This window comes from Prosopis cineraria, unplaced genomic scaffold (genome assembly GCF_029017545.1).
Source record: "Prosopis cineraria cultivar Desert tree isolate PC_DT_omini unplaced genomic scaffold, ASM2901754v1 PC8, whole genome shotgun sequence".
Classification (NCBI taxonomy): Eukaryota; Viridiplantae; Streptophyta; class Magnoliopsida; order Fabales; family Fabaceae; genus Prosopis; species Prosopis cineraria.
This window is the reverse complement of record NW_026555339.1, coordinates 25,932,710-25,951,672: the sequence shown is the minus strand read 5'-3', so window position 1 is coordinate 25,951,672 and position 18,963 is coordinate 25,932,710. Positions and strand designations below refer to the sequence as shown.

Sequence of the window (18,963 nt, the reverse complement as noted above, 5' to 3'; positions counted from 1 at the left end):
TTGCAAGGTGATAGACAAAATGTCTGTTAGGGGAGTTTTATTCAATCTTTGGTATTCTTGTAAAATTTTATTGATTATTATGAGAAGTATGTTTAAAATGGGTGTTATTATTAATCTATAAACTCAACTTGAAAGTTGCAAAGGAGATTTCACAAAAAAAAAAATTAATAATATGTGATTGGTTGAATTCTCGGAGATGGATAATTTGTTGAGGAAATATTTGAATGCTAGAGTTTTTATGAGTGAGGTGGAAATTATATATACATTTGATGCCTTGATCAAATGACAAGGGTTTTAAAAGTGTAAAGCCTTGATTTTTTTTTTAAAGTTTTGAATGTATTATAGTTTAATATTAGTGGTGATGAGGTTGGAAAGGAATTATTATACTCATTGAATATTTAATAAAAATCTTAATATGATTTATAGGGTATTTGGAAGAGGAGAAATTTGATTGAAGTTGAGTGGTAAATTTTAAACTCTAGAAATTTTAGGTAGTTGGATAGTGTCCCAATTGATTTTTCAATAAGAGTTCCTTACTAAAATATTATATTTTTATGAAAATTATTTTAATAACAATAATGTAATTATTGGATATTTTGTTTATTAATTTACTTTATTTGTGAAATTTTCTATACCAAATTTGAAATGTTAGTTAATCCATAAATGCAAGTTTGGACTTTAATTATGAAAATTTATTCTAGAAAATATTAGATTGATATAAAAAAAAATGATTCATACGAGTTTGACATTCAAAATAAAAATTTTATTTTAATAGTGATTATTTTTTTCTCTTGTTTGAAAATAAATTTGAAAGGAACTTTATACAAGAATTGGTTGCTCACAGTAGTTTCATTAGCCCTTAATGCGCCTCAGTTAATGACTATCTAGTTTATTTTTTGTGAGCTTTATTCTCACATTTATTATTCATAGGTCTTGCACTTGCATTTGATTTTCATGACTTCAAGTCGCATTTGATTAGCATTACCCTCATAGACTATGTGTCCATATTTGTTTTGTAGCTTAGGCTGTGTTTAGTTATTTACCCTCGTGTATCGTATGTCTACATTTGTCTTAATAGCATAAGCCACATTCAATTATTTACCTCCATGGATTGTGTATCTACATTTGTTAATTGTTCTGATAAGTCTTTATAAATATGAATTTAATTATTTGGTGACTTTATATCCTATTGGTTATAATTAGTAATTTATTTATAATTATTTATTTCATTTATTTATTTTCTTGAAATCAAATGATAATAATATTTCCTATGATAATTTGTTGATTGAAGATTTTATTTAAAGTTGTATGGAGCTCTTTGTATGCCAAAGTTTATTAAATACTTGTTTGTAAAAATTATTATCTCTTTAGCACATAGTTATTTCAAACTTTCCTTTTATTCATATTCAATTATTTATTATTGGAATGTTATTCACTGAAAATTTATTTTGATCTTAGATACCTTAGCTGATGCCAATCCTTCTACCAATCCTTGAGGACTTTTAGACGTACTAAGTAGAAAGTTGACTGAAATTTCTCCTTTTGATGTAACTATAAACATTTATGTATTTTATTTCAAAAGTATGATTAGGTGTTTCACATAAGTTATAGATAGGGTTTTTATTTGATATATATATATATATATATATACTATTTGTTAGTTGGAAGGAGCTCCTGATTGGTATGATAGTTTTGTAAAAAATTTGTATTGCAGTATTTTTAGGAGATTCTATTCATAGGGGAGATTCTACTAAAATTTTTACAAAAGCATTAAAGCTTTGTTATCTTATTTAGTATCAAAAATGTTAAATATAAATCTAATTACATTTTAGAAATAGAATGATATTTTGATTTGAGGCTTACAAGGATGTGTGATGTGGTTCACCCTTGTGTCAATCACCCTCTAATTTTACAGTGTAATAGATTTGTATCAGAGCTTAAGCTTTTCATAGCTATGTGGAGCAAGACCTTTTCAGTAGGGTCTCAATTATCATTATGAACTAGGGTATAATCATAATGGAAGCATTTTTTAATGTTGTTTTGCTTCTTGTCATCAATTTCCGTTGTTGTATAGATTTGTATTTTGAACTAAATATTTCTTTTGTCTCCTTATATAGTGAAATATGCCACCCAAATGTTGAGTATCAATTAGAAGTCCTAATAGCAATAGGGTTTTTGGTAGAACTTTCTTAACAAATGATGTACCCCTAAGAGATAGATGTCAGCATCGAAGTAGAACTAGGACTAAGGGTGGCCAAACCTTTAGGTCTCTCCAAGATATTCTTTTCAAGGTTGGACATTCAAATTTTCAATCTAAGGAACATGATGTCCTCTTTACACATGATATGCAAGAGGAATAGCTTGCAGAAAAGTTGTCAGAATTTATGAAACTAAATCTACCTTCCTTCTCGAGAACCAATGCATGAGAAGACCCAATTGAATTTCTTGAGGGAATTAAGAAGAGATGTCGAGTCTTGAGATACCTTGATATTTAGTATGTTGAATTCACAGTATTCCAACTTCAAGGAGTAGCAAGCACTTGGGCAAAAACAGTCCCAAGTCTACATGCAACTAAGGTACCGTCTTTGTTATGGGAGGAGTTTAAAACTACCTTTTTAAATCACTATCTACCTCAACATACTAGAGATGCAAAAATTGAAGAGTTTTTAGCTTTAAAATGTGGTAAGGGAATGCCAATAGTAGAATATGATCAAAAGTTCACAGAGTTATTGATAAATGACAATTTTATATATTTTTTCCTTTAATTTAGACTTTTAAATATTTATTTGAGGCTAATTAAGTTTAATTAGATATTATTTGATTTTATTAGCCAATCTTCTTCCTTTAGATTTTAACTATTTAAATTTTGATTTTCAAATATAAATGATATCTTTAATAGTTTCTATACAATTGATATTTAAATTTTTTCTCTATTTGTGCAAATCTTCTAGATTTAATTTGGAACATATTAATAAAAATTATTTTGGATAAGAAGAATATGGGCATACTTGGATATCAAATTAAGAATAAAATATCTAAAATTTTGTTTAAATTTATCTTAGGTTATTTAGTATAGTTTTCAATTAGTGTTATTTATCATTTTATTATTAGTTTTGCTTTAGCCGTACGCACAGGAACACATCATCCACTTTATTTACAAAGCAATAACAGGAGGTGACTTTTAAGAAGGAAAAAGGGAGTTAAAACAGAACAGAGCAGACGGACGGTGATAGCTCTTCAAGCAATGGCTTCTCTCTTTCTTGCAGCATGTTATTTAATTTTTAGTTCTATAGGGAGTTAAATTTTTAGGTGTGATCAATCACAAACTATGATCTTAAATTTTAATCAGAGTCTTTGATATTCAAGAAAGATTTTATTTTAGCTTTATTCTAATTTACTCTTCTTCTCTCTACCTCTAAATTTTATACTTTAATTCTATTACTGATTAGAGTAGCTTTATTACATGTTTTTTGAGTTATAAATTTTATCTAAGGTTTTACTTGCTATAATTGATTGATATAGCATCATAAGAGTAATTTCACTTGACTTAGGTGGTTATCCATGCTTTGTTTCTTATGGGGGGTAAAATAGAATAGTTATTAAGTTGTAAATTAAGAGAGATTTTAATTAATCTATAACTTAATTTCATGTTTAATTCTTGAATGATAATTTAGGAAATGTATAATAAAAATAGAATAACAAAGTTAAATAAAATTAATTTATCTTGTGGACAAGGAAGTTTAAGTTTAGGTGATCTGGTTGTGATATATTGCATTGCTTGTTCTTGATATTTTTCTTAGTTGAATTTTCTTTATTTATTTAATTTTAATTTATATTTTTTAAAATTAATTCTATAATAAAAAATTCCCCCATTATTTACCTTTTCATTATCATAATTCAAATAGTTACTCCATTGGCTTTTAGGGAAACGACCTAAGCTGTGTTTTACTGTAAAATCTAGTTTTTATTAATTTTAATGCTAGTCGACAGTAGTGTCAGTTATCTTCTTTTACTTCCCATAATGTCGATTGAAAGGGAACAAATTAGCATATTTGTGCACAGATTATCAATAGATATATATAATATATATGACAACATAGCCCCTATATTGGGTTGTGATGTTACCTATATTGAAATCATAGATAGTGCATTAAGAATAAAAAATCAGCATAAGGTAGAGGAAGCAACTTCTAAGAAGCGCAAGAGATAGAATGATGAGAAATTTCCTAGTTTTTCCTCTAAGAGTCATCAATTTTCAGGTCAATCTCGCTTTCATGCCATACAACCTAGACCTAAATCATATGGTTTAACATTAGCAAGTACTCTTGTTATGAGATCTAATTTCAACAATGTTAGGCTACAAGCTTAGTTAGTTTTAAATTAATTGGGTCACACTAGAGTTCCTTATGTTAGTTGTGGGAAATACCATTCAGGACCATGCCATAGGGTGTCTAGCGCCTACTTTGAGTATGGGAAAATAGGCCATTTAAGAAGGAATTGTCTATGTTAAGCCATGGATCAATTCGACCTCCTTTTTCTCTACTTCATCTTCAATTCCACTTGTTGGGGCCACTCCTACTTCAACCAGTAGGGGTATGTTCGAAAGAGGAAATGTAAGGTGAGGATAGTCTTCTTTAAGGCAAGGACGAGCAAGAGTTTATGCTATGATGAGGTAGGATGCTAGATCTTCAAATGCTATTGTTATAGGTATTATAACTTACACATATATGCTGGTTTATTTTACTAAGAGGTTGGGTAAAGAACCTATCAAACTTGATAATTCATTTATAATTGGTACTCCAGTATAGGAACCTTTGATTGCTTTGAATGTGTATAGTCTTTGTGAAGTGTCTCCTAAGAAACCCTTATTGATTTGATAATACTTGATATGATTGATTTTGATGTGATATTAGGCATAGACTAGTTAGCTTCCGATTATTCTATCGTGGATTGTCACTTGAAAGTGGTGAAGTTTGATATTTCAGGTGAAACCCCTTTGTACTGCAAAGAAGTTCTATAAAAAGAACTATTAATTCCTAACGGTTACTGATGAAGGGTTGTCAAGGGTTCTTAGCTATGGTAAGATATATGGATAAGGAATTTCCTAATGTTTTTCCAGAAGAACTACCTAGATTGCCACCTGATTGAGAGATTGAATTTGCTATTGACTTAGTTTCGAACACTCAACTAATTTCTATTCTGCTTTACAAAATGGCACCTTTTAAGCTGAGAGAGAACTAAAGACTCAATTACAAGAATTATTAGATAAGGGATTTATCTTACCTAGCACATCTCCTTAGGGAGCATCAGCACTCTTTATGAAGAAGAATGATAGGTCATTAAGACTTTACATTGACTATTGGCAATTTAATAAGGTGGCGATGAAAAATAAGTACCCACTACCTTGGATTAATGATCTTTTTGACCAGTTGTAAGGAGCTCAATATTTTTCAAAAATAGACTTATGTTCGAGTTATAACCAATTAAAGATCAAGAAGGAGGACATACTAAAGACTATGTTTAGAATTCAATATTGTCATTATGAATTTTTTGTAATGCCATTTGGTTTAATTAATATACCGGTAGCATTCATAGATATGATCAATTGGGTGTTTAGACCATTCCTTGATAATTTCATGATCGCTTTCATTGATGATATTCTAATATATTCAAGGAGCTCTGAGGAGTATTAACAGTACTTGTGACTTTCTTACAAATGTTGAGTGAGCAACAACTTTATGCCAAATTCTCTAAATATGAATTCTTGCTTGATAAAGTTACTTTCTTGGGACATGTTTATAAAGATGGTATCCAAGTGGGTCTAAGCAAAGTTGATTCTTTTTAAACAATGTGTTGAGTATATTGGTAACATTGACACCTCAATGGGCTTATGGTTAGATATGCCCACTAGATGGAACTCCACTTACACAATGCTTGAGAGTGAAATTAAATATTATCATTTTTTGTATACATGGTTGTAAATTATACAAATTATAATTTTATCTCACACATGATGAGTGAGCTAGAGCTAATGCAATGTCCACCTTCTTAAAGCCATTTAAGAAGATTACAAGGTTAATTTCTAGGTCATCATATCCTACTTCAAACTCTTATTTTATGAAAATATCAAAAATTAAGATGTTTCTTAATACAAATATAAGGAGCCATGATCCTATGATTCAAGAGAACATTAGGAAAATGAAACTATAACATCCTAAAAATTAAAACTTGATTAATTAGGCTAAATAATAATGATTATGTAAATTAATTTGGTATGTGGTCAAATAGGGCTAATGAATACATTAGGTTGTGATTTTAGCCTTGAATTTGGGTTTGGAGCAAAGTAAGGTCACTTGGACATCAAAATAGAGGAAAAAATAAAGAAGAATGACTCTATATCATATGCCACAGTGCATGCAATGTGTGCCACTATACATTTAGCTAGGAAGCACGAAGAACCTCTTTGCACAATGCATGGACAAAATTTTACAATAATAAATCATGAATCAAACATGAAAATAGAAGGGAAGAGAGAGATAGAATAAGAAGGAAATAGAGAGAACTCAAGAGCTATGCTATGGCTAGCATTTTTGAAGGATTGGGAGTATCTTTAAGGTTGCAAAGACCTAAGGTAAGCTTCATAACCTTTCTCCTTCCTTTCTTTACAACTTTTTCAAAGTTTTTATTTAGGGTTTGTGTTTAGGAAATGATTTTTAGTCTATAGAGGTTATGGGTCCCACCCTATTAACTTAAATAGAGTTAATGAGAATTGTTTGAGTTATCTAAACTTAAGATTGAAGGCCATGCTCATCTTTAGTAGTTAGGGAGTATTTATGGCTGTATTTTGTCATTTGATAAGGTGCTTAGGAAGGTTTGAATACCATTAATAGTGAGCTAAGAATTTAATGAAGTTAGTTGGGGTTAATGGAAGTTAATAAATTTAATGGGTAAATCTAAATGCTAGAAATAAGAGCATTGGATATTTTAGGTGTTGAAATTGTGTAAATGATGATATTGATGAGTATGGATATGGTTAATTGTATATTAGTTATATGTGTACTAGTTTGAGCTTAACATCAAACTTTAGAAGCAATAGTAGAGGGGTAAACATTTGACCACTCAAAGGTTTAAGGTAACCAGTGAAATCTATTTTGTGTAGTTATATGTTAATTTATTTACTTTGCTAAAATGATATGTGATTAGCAAGAATAGTTGAAGTTTCTTATTTTCTATTATGTAGCATGTTTTGAAAAGCATAAATGAGTCTATAATGAGTTCTAAACTATAACATGATGAATAAATGATCAAAATCACACATTTAGTCATGATAATAATTGTGATATCTATGGAATATGTGACGAAGATGAAATTATAACATGAGAATAAATAATTATGTGTTGTTAGGAAAGCATGATATGTATATAACAAAAGTGGTGATATATTGCTGTGAGCAATGTGATGTGAATATATGATGATGAAATGATGAAAAGTAGAATATGTGATATTATGCATTATGTGAAACTATTCTTGGATGCTTAAGTGCCCTTAGAAATATATATTCAGATAAGATAAATCATTACTACAATATAAATGTTAATAAATAATTGGGCACATTGCTATAGTTGGTAACATGCTATCTATGCATAAGACATTGTATGATTGTATTAGTGGGAGTTTGCCTAAGGAAAGGAATAGTGATAAAATTCATATGGTATTGGTTACTTATCATTAGAATCGAAAGCTGGCATGGCTACCAACCATTAGAATCATGAGGTAGTCACTATCTCATTGTTTGTTGAGAGATTGTCCCATTGTCTGCTAGGGGACTTAAACCTAACTTGTCTCCACTTGTTCCTTAAGAAGACTAATTTAAGGTTTATGACACCTTAGGGATTCAAGAATGGGAGAAGTCATGGTCAAAGAGTGAGAATGGTGATCTTTGGCCTAGTTGCTCCCATAATTGATGAACTTGGGTAGTTCATTCACACGAGCAGAGTCTTGTTTGATTTATAACCTATGGTTTCACTCAGAAAGTATAAGGATGATATAAGGTTGATTTGATCACTCATATTATCCAATGTGTTACATGGTTGTTAAGTTTATGACAAGCCATGATATTTGATCATGCCATTATGACATAATTGTTATTATTGTGGCAATATGCATTGTTATATTTGATTAGGCCATTGTCACATGATTGTTAGTATTGTGGTAATGCGTCTTGTGACATGACTTATAGAAAATGAGGGTACTATGTTAAAATGATTTATACAAATATAACATGAGATATATGTGAAATTGTGATTTTAGTATCGTATGTCACATTTATGCTTTGTTTTTTAAAAAAATATTAATTAATATACAATTACATAGGGTAAAGGAACCTTAGTTACTAATTAGTTATAATCAACCCTTTCTTTTAACTTTTTACTATTTCTAGTTTGAGTGTTAAAAAGGAAAAAGGTTCAGAGGTTTAGGAATAAGTTATTCCTATTGTAAGTTTTTAAAAAATTAATAAAGTAGATATAGAAGACCTACTTTGCTAACATAGTCCCATTCAACCCATGTTCTAATGTAATATGTATTTCATATATTTGATGATATTATAGCCACAATCGTTAGCCTTATTGCATTGTTTTGGGCTCTATGATCAAACAATAAAAAAAAGTTGGTTATAACAATATAATATAATAAATTAAATTTGATGAAATAAATAAAGGTAAATTTAGACCATTAGTACTATCCATGGAAATGCAATCTCATAATTAACATTAGGAATTTGGCCACAACACGTTCTTATATGAAGAAACTGGAATGAAAAATTAATTTTTATGCACAGGTATCATATTAGATTGGCTCACTCTATGGCAAAGTTTGCACAAATCATGCCTAATTTCAGCCATTTCATTAACCATCCTCCTTGTTAGCTCGGAGAGGAGGAGGTAAGGGAAAGAAATCATCTTTCTATGAAATATAGGGGTTGTTTGAAACTGTTTTTATTTTATTATTTTAAAAACTAGTGTTTTGTAAAACATGTTCTGAGAACAAAAAATAATAATAAAAATAAATATTTTTCTGATTTTTTTTATTCTTTAAAACAATAATTCCAGAACACCTGAAAGTTATTTTTATTTTTCTGTTCTCTGAAACAATATTTTATTTTTTATTCTCTAAAATACATTTTGAAAACACATTACCAAACAAGTTTTTTAGTTCTTTTATTTTGGAGAACAGAAAACTGTTCCCAAAATAGGTTGCCAAATAGGTCCATAATCTTTAGGTGAATGGTATGACTTTTATTCAAAAAAATAATAATAATGAAAATAAAGAAGTAAAGGTGGAGATCAAAAATAGGAGAATTGTGTAGTGAAAGCAGACATAATATTGATAATGATATGAAAGAAATTATAGAAAATATGAGATAAAAAACTGAAAGAAAAATGTTAGAGAGTTCACTACTCTACTAAATGCATGTTGTTTTAAGGGAATTATTTCTGATTTGCGGAAGGGGGTAGTGTCTAATTTGGCTAGACTAAGTATTCAATTTCATTGGGATTGAAGAAGTTGAAAAGACCTATATGTGTGACTGCTCTCTTTGTAGGTACAAACAAAGTGATAATTTTGTCATAGTTTCATGCTCCACATTACTATAGTCATTACCTGCAATTGTTTTCAAAGCTTTTCCCATTTTTGGGTGGTTTTTAATTCCCCTAGCTCCTCTCCTTTTAGAAGAACTAACTGAGTTCGGGACAAACGTATTACTTCAGCCCAAATAATTGTGCTTAAGGCAGCAATTATATTTTAACATAAAGAGGGAGTATTTATTTAAAATTTAAAGGAAAATTACATCCAAAAATTTGAAAAAATAATTATTCACAGATAAAAATTAAAAACAAATATCATTTAAAAAATTTATTTTTTATTTTAATAATAATTCATTTCATATTAATTTTTATTTGTAAATAGTTTTCCTTCTGAATTCTTGAATGTAATTGGAAGTTTAACTAGCATAGTACCACAATCATCCCAGAGACCGATAAATAAAATACCACCAAACCATAACGTGTACGTCAAATTAAAAATTGTCTATTTGCAAAGTTCCAGCTAGTACAGTCTGGAGAGTGCCATCCGCACTGAAAATGACAAATCAAATCCGAATTATATATTTATTAAAAAAAAAAAAGAAAAGGAAAGACATGACAGATAGTATTCCAAACGAGCGGGTCTGATATTTTTATTTCTTTCACAAAACAAAAAAGAAAACATGAAATAAAACAAAGAAAAGAAAGAATCTCGCACGTGTCCATGAGCTGTGTACCGACAATCACCCACCAAAAAAATAAAAAAAACACAAAAGTATGCCGACACTGAGGTACATCCATATTCTTTTCTATGATGTATTTTCAGATCACACACTGCACTGACGATTTGATCCCTTCCCAATAACATCACTTGAAATTTTAATTTTTGGAATTATGTATTCTTCACATCGAAAAGTTTGTATGGTTGACGAACCACAAACTCGTGTGAAAAATTAAATCTCTAAAAATTAAAACATCAAGACATACATGTGCTTCGAAGATCAAATTGCATATTTTTCTTCAATTGTATGGATTAATTTAATTACTTAGTTTCTTGTTATAGAAGTAAAAACCCCATTACCCAAGTTGCCACAAGCGCGATAAACCTGAAGCCATTATTGTTTAAACCAGTTGATCCGCTATCATCATCGGCAGCTTTTTGATTATCTGAAACCGAATCCGGCGAGTCGGCGGAGTCCGGTGAATCAGCATGCTCTGACGAAGCCCCCTTCTTCTTCTTCTTCGCCGGCTTAGGAGACTCCGCCGGCGTCAATGCCGGCGCCTCCTTAAATAGTTCTCTGGGCAACAAAACCTTATCAATCTTGTACACCACAACAGGATCTTGATCGATCAACGTGCCAACTATGTTCGAAGTCACGACTTTGGTCTTTAATATAACATCTTCACCTTTACTATTCACTGTAAAATCAAACTTGTTGGCTCCTTCAGTGGCCAAAGTGTTGATAATCCCATTATGGGACCTCAACATTTGAAGGGTCTCGTACTCAGGAACGCCGTGATATAACAGTAACGACTCCTTCTCGGAGTCGGTGAGGTTCTTGTACTTGGGAAGGAAGGAGCTGACGGCGTCGTCGGTTGGGCAAAACACCGTTAAGCCGCCATCGACGTTGTGTTCGAAAGCGGGCAGAGCTTTCGACGGCCGGAGGAGATCGGCGAAGCCCTTGCAACCTTGTTTGGCCATGATAATGGTGAGATTGACGAGGCCTGGTCCAGAGGTTGGAGCTTCAGCATCAGGAGAAGAAAGAGGATGACTGATCTGAAGAACAGAGATGACGTAAGGGATTTCAAAGACTGATTTTACGTAGTAGGAATTGAGTCCATCGTTGTCTTCAGCTCCAAACCCTACTTTACCACCTTCGTCATCACCAAAATGCGATCCAAATATCAAATGTCAGAACGGAGAAATCCCAGTGAATTTCCAGACTAGTTTTTCTTCAGATTCAACTGAGCAAAGAGTTTCAAGAGTGAATTTTAAAATTTTATAAACTGACCCTAAATTTTGATGAAATTATAAGACAATCTCCTCCAGGCTTACGAGATACATCAAAATCCTTTTAAAAAATAAAACCCAATAAATTTTTTGTAGTGATATCACAAAGTCAACGGATCCCATTCAGTGAATCCATTCCAATGTAATTCATCTTCAAATTTCAACTTATAAAAAAAATTACCGCAAATCACATCATTTTTTTCTTGAATTTTATTTATAGAAATTATTATAAAATTTATAAGAAATTAAAAAAATGAAATTTTATATAATTTTCTGAAATTTTTAGTAACATATATTTATATTTTTCAAAAATAAAAAAATATATGTATAATTTATAAAAAATCAAAGGAGGTAAATGGGTAATTTATTTATAATCTTAAAGGATCTTATGAAATGTTAAATATAATTAATAACCTTTTACAATTTTGATAAAATTCATTGATCCTTCATGTAATTTACACATATAAGGAAAGTTGCGAAACGCCCAAGTCTGTAAATTAACCAGTTTGACCCAGAATTCACAGAAAATAGATTCAAATGGCTGAAGGAGCCTGTGCATGCTTACCTCTGACGTCGGTGATGTTGATATAGCCGGAGGTACCGGAAGCGGCTCCGGTGGCCTGAAACAGGGAGGAAACCAAGGTGGTGCGGTTGGAGATCTGATGCAGTTTCTTGGCGCCGAAGTAATCGGCTAAGACATGGAGGGAGAGGACGTTCTTGAGAGTGTAGATGTTGAAATGTTTGGAGAGGAGATCGGACATGCCGGCGTTGTCGACGGCGAGGACAGTGATGGTGCGGCGGCGGTTGATCTCGTCAGCGAGGTGAGTGGCGGAGAGGTAGTGGTTGAAAGTGGAGAAGTCAGGGTGCTTGGCCAGAATGCGAGTGATGTTGTGGCTGCCGCCGCCGCCACCATTGGCAGCCTTGGCAATTGAGGTAAGCGATAATAGGATGAGGCACACCACATGAGTAGTGGCGGTGGGAATAACTGGTGATTTCCTCATTTTTAGAAAATATTTGCTATCAAAGTGATTGGAGATTGACGGCCTCTATATATATACTTGCTTTACAACATAGGTGTGTGGGACAATCTTTGCAAGTTGTATTATTGTTTTTATTGTTGTGATTTTGAGGAGGCTAAATAATGCATGTCTTTACTTTTATCTCAACCAATCTAATTTAAACATAGGCTAAAATATTTATAGCAAAGGATGGCCAGAAAATTCATAAAAGGTGTGTGATTAATTATTTTTAAAATTCAAATTTGTTGTTTAGTTTTAAGATAATGACTGAATAGTAAGTTTTTTGGATGAAAAAAAAAAGTTAGATCTCGAGGTATTTGTGTCAAATGGAATAAGGCTGCAAATTGTCTATCATAAATATTTTTTCAAAAAATTATTAGGTGCACAACTAGAATCCGACATGTAATTTTTTAAAAAAATAAATATAAATAATTTTTTTACCGAAAATGTTATAATTTATAAATTTGTAACTGATATCATTATTCAAATTGGTTAATATGTATTCTTTTTAAATCACAATATAACTCACTTTTTAAAAGTATCTCTTAATTCTAAGTATAGAAAATTTGATAAATTTTATGTTTTTTTTTACCTTTTATGCTCTTGTTTTTTTTTTAAATTTTATCTTTAAATGCTTTATATTTAAAAGCCGTAAACATTAATTATTAGAAAATTTTAAGGGCATAGATTTAAAGATAAAAATATTTTTAAAAATTTTAACTAATATAAATTAGTTATTAATAATATATATTGTGATGTGAAGCAGCATATAATTTATATTAATTAAAATTTTAGAAATAATACATAAATAGATTTCGTATGCAGTGAACGTGAGAGCAGAGAGAAGTAATGCTAGCTCGGCATCAGGGAAGAGCGGCAGGAGGTGGGGCCCGCAAGGGTTGGATGATTGTAATTGAAGTCAAAAGGGCGATACCTTTGAACAAGCTTGGCTCTTTCTACAGTGCCATTTAGTGTATGGTCCCGGCTCCTGCCACCGACGCTCACTGCTTACACCACTTTCTTTCACTTCATTAATCTAAAATTCTTAATTCGATATAGATATTTTTAGGATTTGTTTGGTTGTTGTTATATTTTTTAAAAAACAAAAAACTATTCTGTAATATACTATCTCTGAACTAAAACATGATAGATTCGTAATTAATTTATGATATTAAAAAAATATTAGTTGAAACTTTAATTTTTTTAAAAAATTTGCATCATTTCAATTATACCTTTATACTTTATATAAATATCTTAATACTAATAATTAAAATTTTAATTTATTATTTAACAAAAGAGTAATAAACGAAGTAAGAATATAATTAAAAAATAATTATAAAATTTAACTAATGTTTTATATTTTTAATCAAACAAGATTTCTAAAATATGTTTTATACCATGGAAGGAGTAGTTTTTTAAAATAAAAGAAATTGAAAATTTATTTAGTTTCTTGTTTTATTTTTGTTTCATGTGCACTTGTTATATTTAGTTTCTTTAATCTAAGCATAGCTCAAAATCCTATATTGTTGTAAATTACTTTGACAATTTTAAAGAAATTTTGTTATCCCAAAATATAAAATAATTTTTTAAAAAATAAAATTTTATTAATAATACTTTTTTAATATTATTCTTCAATTGGAAAGAGAATAATAATGATGTTATAATGTACTTCCTCCGTTCAAAAATATAAGACATTTTTTAAGGAGTGAAATGTTTAAAAATATAAAATATTTTTAATCTTTTGAGATGTAATCATTGTTTTTTTCAAAAATATTCTTATTAATAATGACTTTATATTTATTATAGGGTATTTAATAGAGATAAATATGAAAAGATAAAGTTAGTTTAAAAGTAGGTGACTACTTTATTGGGGGTGAGATTTGATTAAAAATGCTGTATATTTTTAAATTGAGAGACTAATAATTAAATGTGTATGGCATTTTTGAAAATTTATAATTTTGATTTAAAAAAAAGTTTGTAAAGTGTTATTATTATATTTTATTAATATGTGTAATCTTATCTCAAATTATCTTTAATTTGAAAAGGATGAGGCACTTTAATCATTAAATTTAAATTCAATATTTATTAAAAAAATGTAATGTATTTGGCATTACATTTTTATCATTAATAATCTTTTTAAATATATTTGGAATTTTTATCATTAAATATATTTGGAAAGGATGAGAATAAGCTTTTCAAATACATTCGGAATTTTTATCATTAAATTTAAATTCAATATTTATTAAAAAATGTAATGTATTAGTTAAAATTTTATTTCATTTCAATTCTCTTTCCACAAAATTTTGACACAGTAATATAGGTATTTTTAGGATTTTTTTTAATGGTATTTTAGTGTGAATTATTTTTCATATTTTCTTTTTCGTAAGACATACTCCCTCTGTTTAAAAATATAAGTATTTTTAAATCAAATCTCACTTTCAATAAAGCAGTTACCTACTTTTCAACTAATTATATCTTTTTATATTTATTTTTATTAAACACCCTATAATAAATATAAAGTCATTATCAATAGGGGAACTTTTGAAAAAAGGTAATGATTATACCTCAAAAGACTAAAAATACCTTATATTTTTGAACATCTAACTTTTTAAAAAATGTCTTATATTTTTAAATAGAGGGAATATATACTTTTAAAAAGCATCACAAAATTTTGACACATTAACGACACAAATACCCAACTTAACTAATTTTTTAATAGGTGCGAATTAATAGTTATCCATTAAATATATAAGTTAGTTGAGGAATTTTTTGTATTGTGCATGCATGGGTATCCTCCTATTAAGAGTCTATATATTATAATTATTATTTATAAATGTTCCTCTAAATTTACAAATCCTTTTTTAAAAACTTATAGATGAATGCTCTGTAACAATTTAACAATTATTATTTGTAAAAAATGGCATTTATTTTTAAATAGGAGGTATACTGGTTAAATTGTATTTTTTGAGAAATTGTAAATCTCAAAAGTTAACATGTCAACTGTGCATAAAGATTTATAAATAATAATAATATTTTAATTATTATATATTCAATTATTAATATTTTAATAAGATATTATTAAAAAAATATAATATATATATATATATATATTGATAAAATGGTAGTTGATCAAAGTAGAGTTAAAATGGTATTTTAGTTGTTTACATGGAAAAAATAAACATTTTTTTCTTAATGTTTATTTATATTTTAAGAAATTTAATAATTATTTTTATAGGATAATTATATGTAATTTTTTTACCTTTTTATGTAATTTTTGAGGCTTTTTTTTATATATATAATTTTCTAGTCACAAAAGCTAACATTTATCAATAATAGAGGGGACCTTACAACAATTTTAAAAGTTAAATGGATATAATGTATCAAAAACAAATTTAAAATCTCACATACGTTCAATGTTATAATTTAAAGATGAAATTATTATTTAACTCAATATTATAATTGTTCTTAAAGCTCTATAATCAAACAAGACTACTAAATTTTTAGCACTTCTTGTTGCCTCAAATTTGCAGCACTGATCTTAATTAATTAGTCCTACGAAACCCACCTCCACCTCCATCAAGAAACCATAATTAATGAGCATATGATCGCTACCTAAATTGAATTTATTTTATCAGTTAATTTTAATTATGAAACTCAATGACTTTTTCAGATAGGCAAAGAGAAAAAAAATTCTGCCGCAAAGTCAAGCATATATCTCGTATAAGAAGCAAATTGCAATATCTTAATGTAAACAAAAAGCAAAAAGCACTTGACGGTGGCAAAAATAAAGCTCATAGCTATTCAGTCAGGACATAAAAGTGAGATTAGACTATAAAATTCAGAATTAACATATATAATGAATCAAATTATAAGATCTTCAAAGTGATTAGATCATTTTATTATCCTAATTTAGAATTCTCATATTCAATGGGGATTTTTCTGTCATTCTTCCTAATTTAAAACATTATTTATAATATTAAAATTCTTAAATCTTTTTTGTCTCAATAATTAATCTATGTCATGAAAACCACATTGCACCAATAAGTTCGGCCAATCAATTGATTAGTCAAACCATGATTTAGTGGGGAATAATTTAAAAATCATGACTAATAAAAATGGACAAAATTGATCAATTAATCAAACTTAAGCGCAACATAATTAATTTATTTATCATAAATATACATTATATAATAATTTATAACATATTGAATCGTTTAGAAATATATCACGAATGACTTGATCAATTATATATATATATATATATATAGTTATAAGCTAATGAATATTAAACTAATATCCTCATCAATTTAATGACGAATTACATTCTAAAATATTACTAACTCTATCCCTACAATGCTACAAAAAGTACATGCGAAACAAAAAGTTGTTAATGAAATTTCTTGTCGGTATGAGTGAACAACCATAAAACTCGTTTAAAATGAAATGTGGTAAGACCCATAAGCTCTGAATTGTCTGGTAGATTACTGTTCACAAGGGGACAATTTATTTAAGCATTTTACAATTTAGAATTATAATTTGATTAAATTAAAGACATGACAGCTAAGTGCCACCAAATTTTGTAAAAAAGATTGTCTAATGAGCAATGACAGAAAGGATTGGGCCTCCGCACGTGTAAGTGGGCCACCCATTATTTGTACTGCTGCAGTTGTCGTCGTGCCTTCTTCATCTTGTTCTTTTTTTTTTTTTTTTTGAAATTTGTAATGACCACATTAAAATTTCAAGAATTTATCAGTGTTAGGTTTTAATAATTTTTTTGTAAAATTAATTCTAAATTTAGATAGTTATAAATTTAAGATTTTAAATTTTAAATATAATTTTTATTTTATAATTAAAATTTTTATTTATAAATATTTAAATTAATATTTGTAACTTATCTTTTAAAAAAATTTATTAGAGACTTAACAGTCTTAATATCTCTATTTTTCAACTTTATTGTTATTAGTTTTTTTTGTTGCCTTGTTTGTACTGTCTTCTTGTTTTTTTCAATATTCAGAGGAAACAAAGGGGCAACAGTTTTTGTTTTAGTGAAATTACAAAGAGGCTTCGGTTTATGTCCTGTTTGGTATGATAGAGATTTTGATGGAAATGATTTTAATTATTAACTTATTAAATTTTAAAATATTGATTAATCATTAATCTAGATCGACTTAATGATAATTCAATTTCTAATATTTATCTCGTCTAACTTAGTTTTTTAGTTTTTGTTTATTTAGTCCATTAGTCCTCATACCTTTAAAACAAATCATAAAATATGGGGATTAAAAGATTAAATAATGAAAAAAATAAATTTCTTATTACAGTTTTATAGTATAAATAGTTTAGATTTACATTTATCACTACCTTCAAAATAAAATGAATATTAATAAGGATTTGATTCATAACTTACAAGATTGTGAGATTATATTTCAATATTAATGTAAAGACCTTGTTGATAAACAATCCGTAAATTTTTGTAAGCAATTTTTTTTTTAAAACCTGAAAACATGACATGATCATGATGAGTTTCTAAGGCTCAACTCATCTAAAATTTTGATGATTACTTAAAAAAAAAAAATGAGTACATAGTTATATCCCATTCCAAAAAAAAAGTTATGATTTTAGAAATGAAACCATACTTGTATGAATTATTTTGTTTCCTTATAACATAAAATATTATTTAATGCTCTTAGGCACGATCCATATTTTTCTAAAAAAAATTTGCTCAACTCATTGTTTTACAGTAATGTATATTAATTTTTTTTCTCCAAGTAAAATTATACTAACTAAATAAAAGATTGCATGACGTCATGAATAACACGTTTTATTTTAAAAAGTACTCTCAAATTTAAATCAGGCTAAAAGAAGAAATTAACTTTTAAATTATAAATTTAAAAATATTTTAGATCTTAAATTTATTTGTATGTAATGTTTTTTTTTAACTTTTAAAAATAGTGTACTCTAACTCTTACTATTAATAAAACTTAATTTTAATAATTAATTAATCAAAAATGATAAAATATCTTAAAAATTGTAGAAAGTGATTAAAAAATTATAGTAAAAAACTCAAAAATTATAGACAAGTATCCAAACAATTTTAAAAAATGATCAAAAATTTTTAATAAAGGACCCAAAAATCTTTCTTTTATCCTTGAATCACATATATTGATTCCTTTTCCATAAAAACTATATTTAGTGTGAATCAAACAACAACAATAATGACATTATTTATCCCACTAAGTGATTTGGTTACAATAACAACAGATTAGAAATGACATTCTGTTGTAGATTTTAAAGAACATTTTCTCAATTCTCCCCAAAGGCGACAATAACGGCATTCTTCAGAGATTTTATG

The 18,963-nt window shown here is 28.4% G+C and overlaps 1 protein-coding gene across 1 annotated transcript; it reads right to left on the bottom strand.

Moving 5' to 3' along the window:
• Positions 1-10,207: 10,207 nt before the first annotated feature.
• LOC129317594 (fasciclin-like arabinogalactan protein 2) lies at positions 10,208-12,626 on the bottom strand. The gene is made up of 2 exons (XM_054961916.1): positions 12,158-12,626; positions 10,208-11,456 (listed from the first exon to the last, which is right to left on the bottom strand). Exons 1-2 carry the CDS (start codon positions 12,591-12,593, stop codon positions 10,639-10,641), a joined length of 1,254 nt encoding a protein of 417 aa, XP_054817891.1. The 5' UTR covers positions 12,594-12,626; the 3' UTR covers positions 10,208-10,638.
• Positions 12,627-18,963: the final 6,337 nt, after the last annotated feature.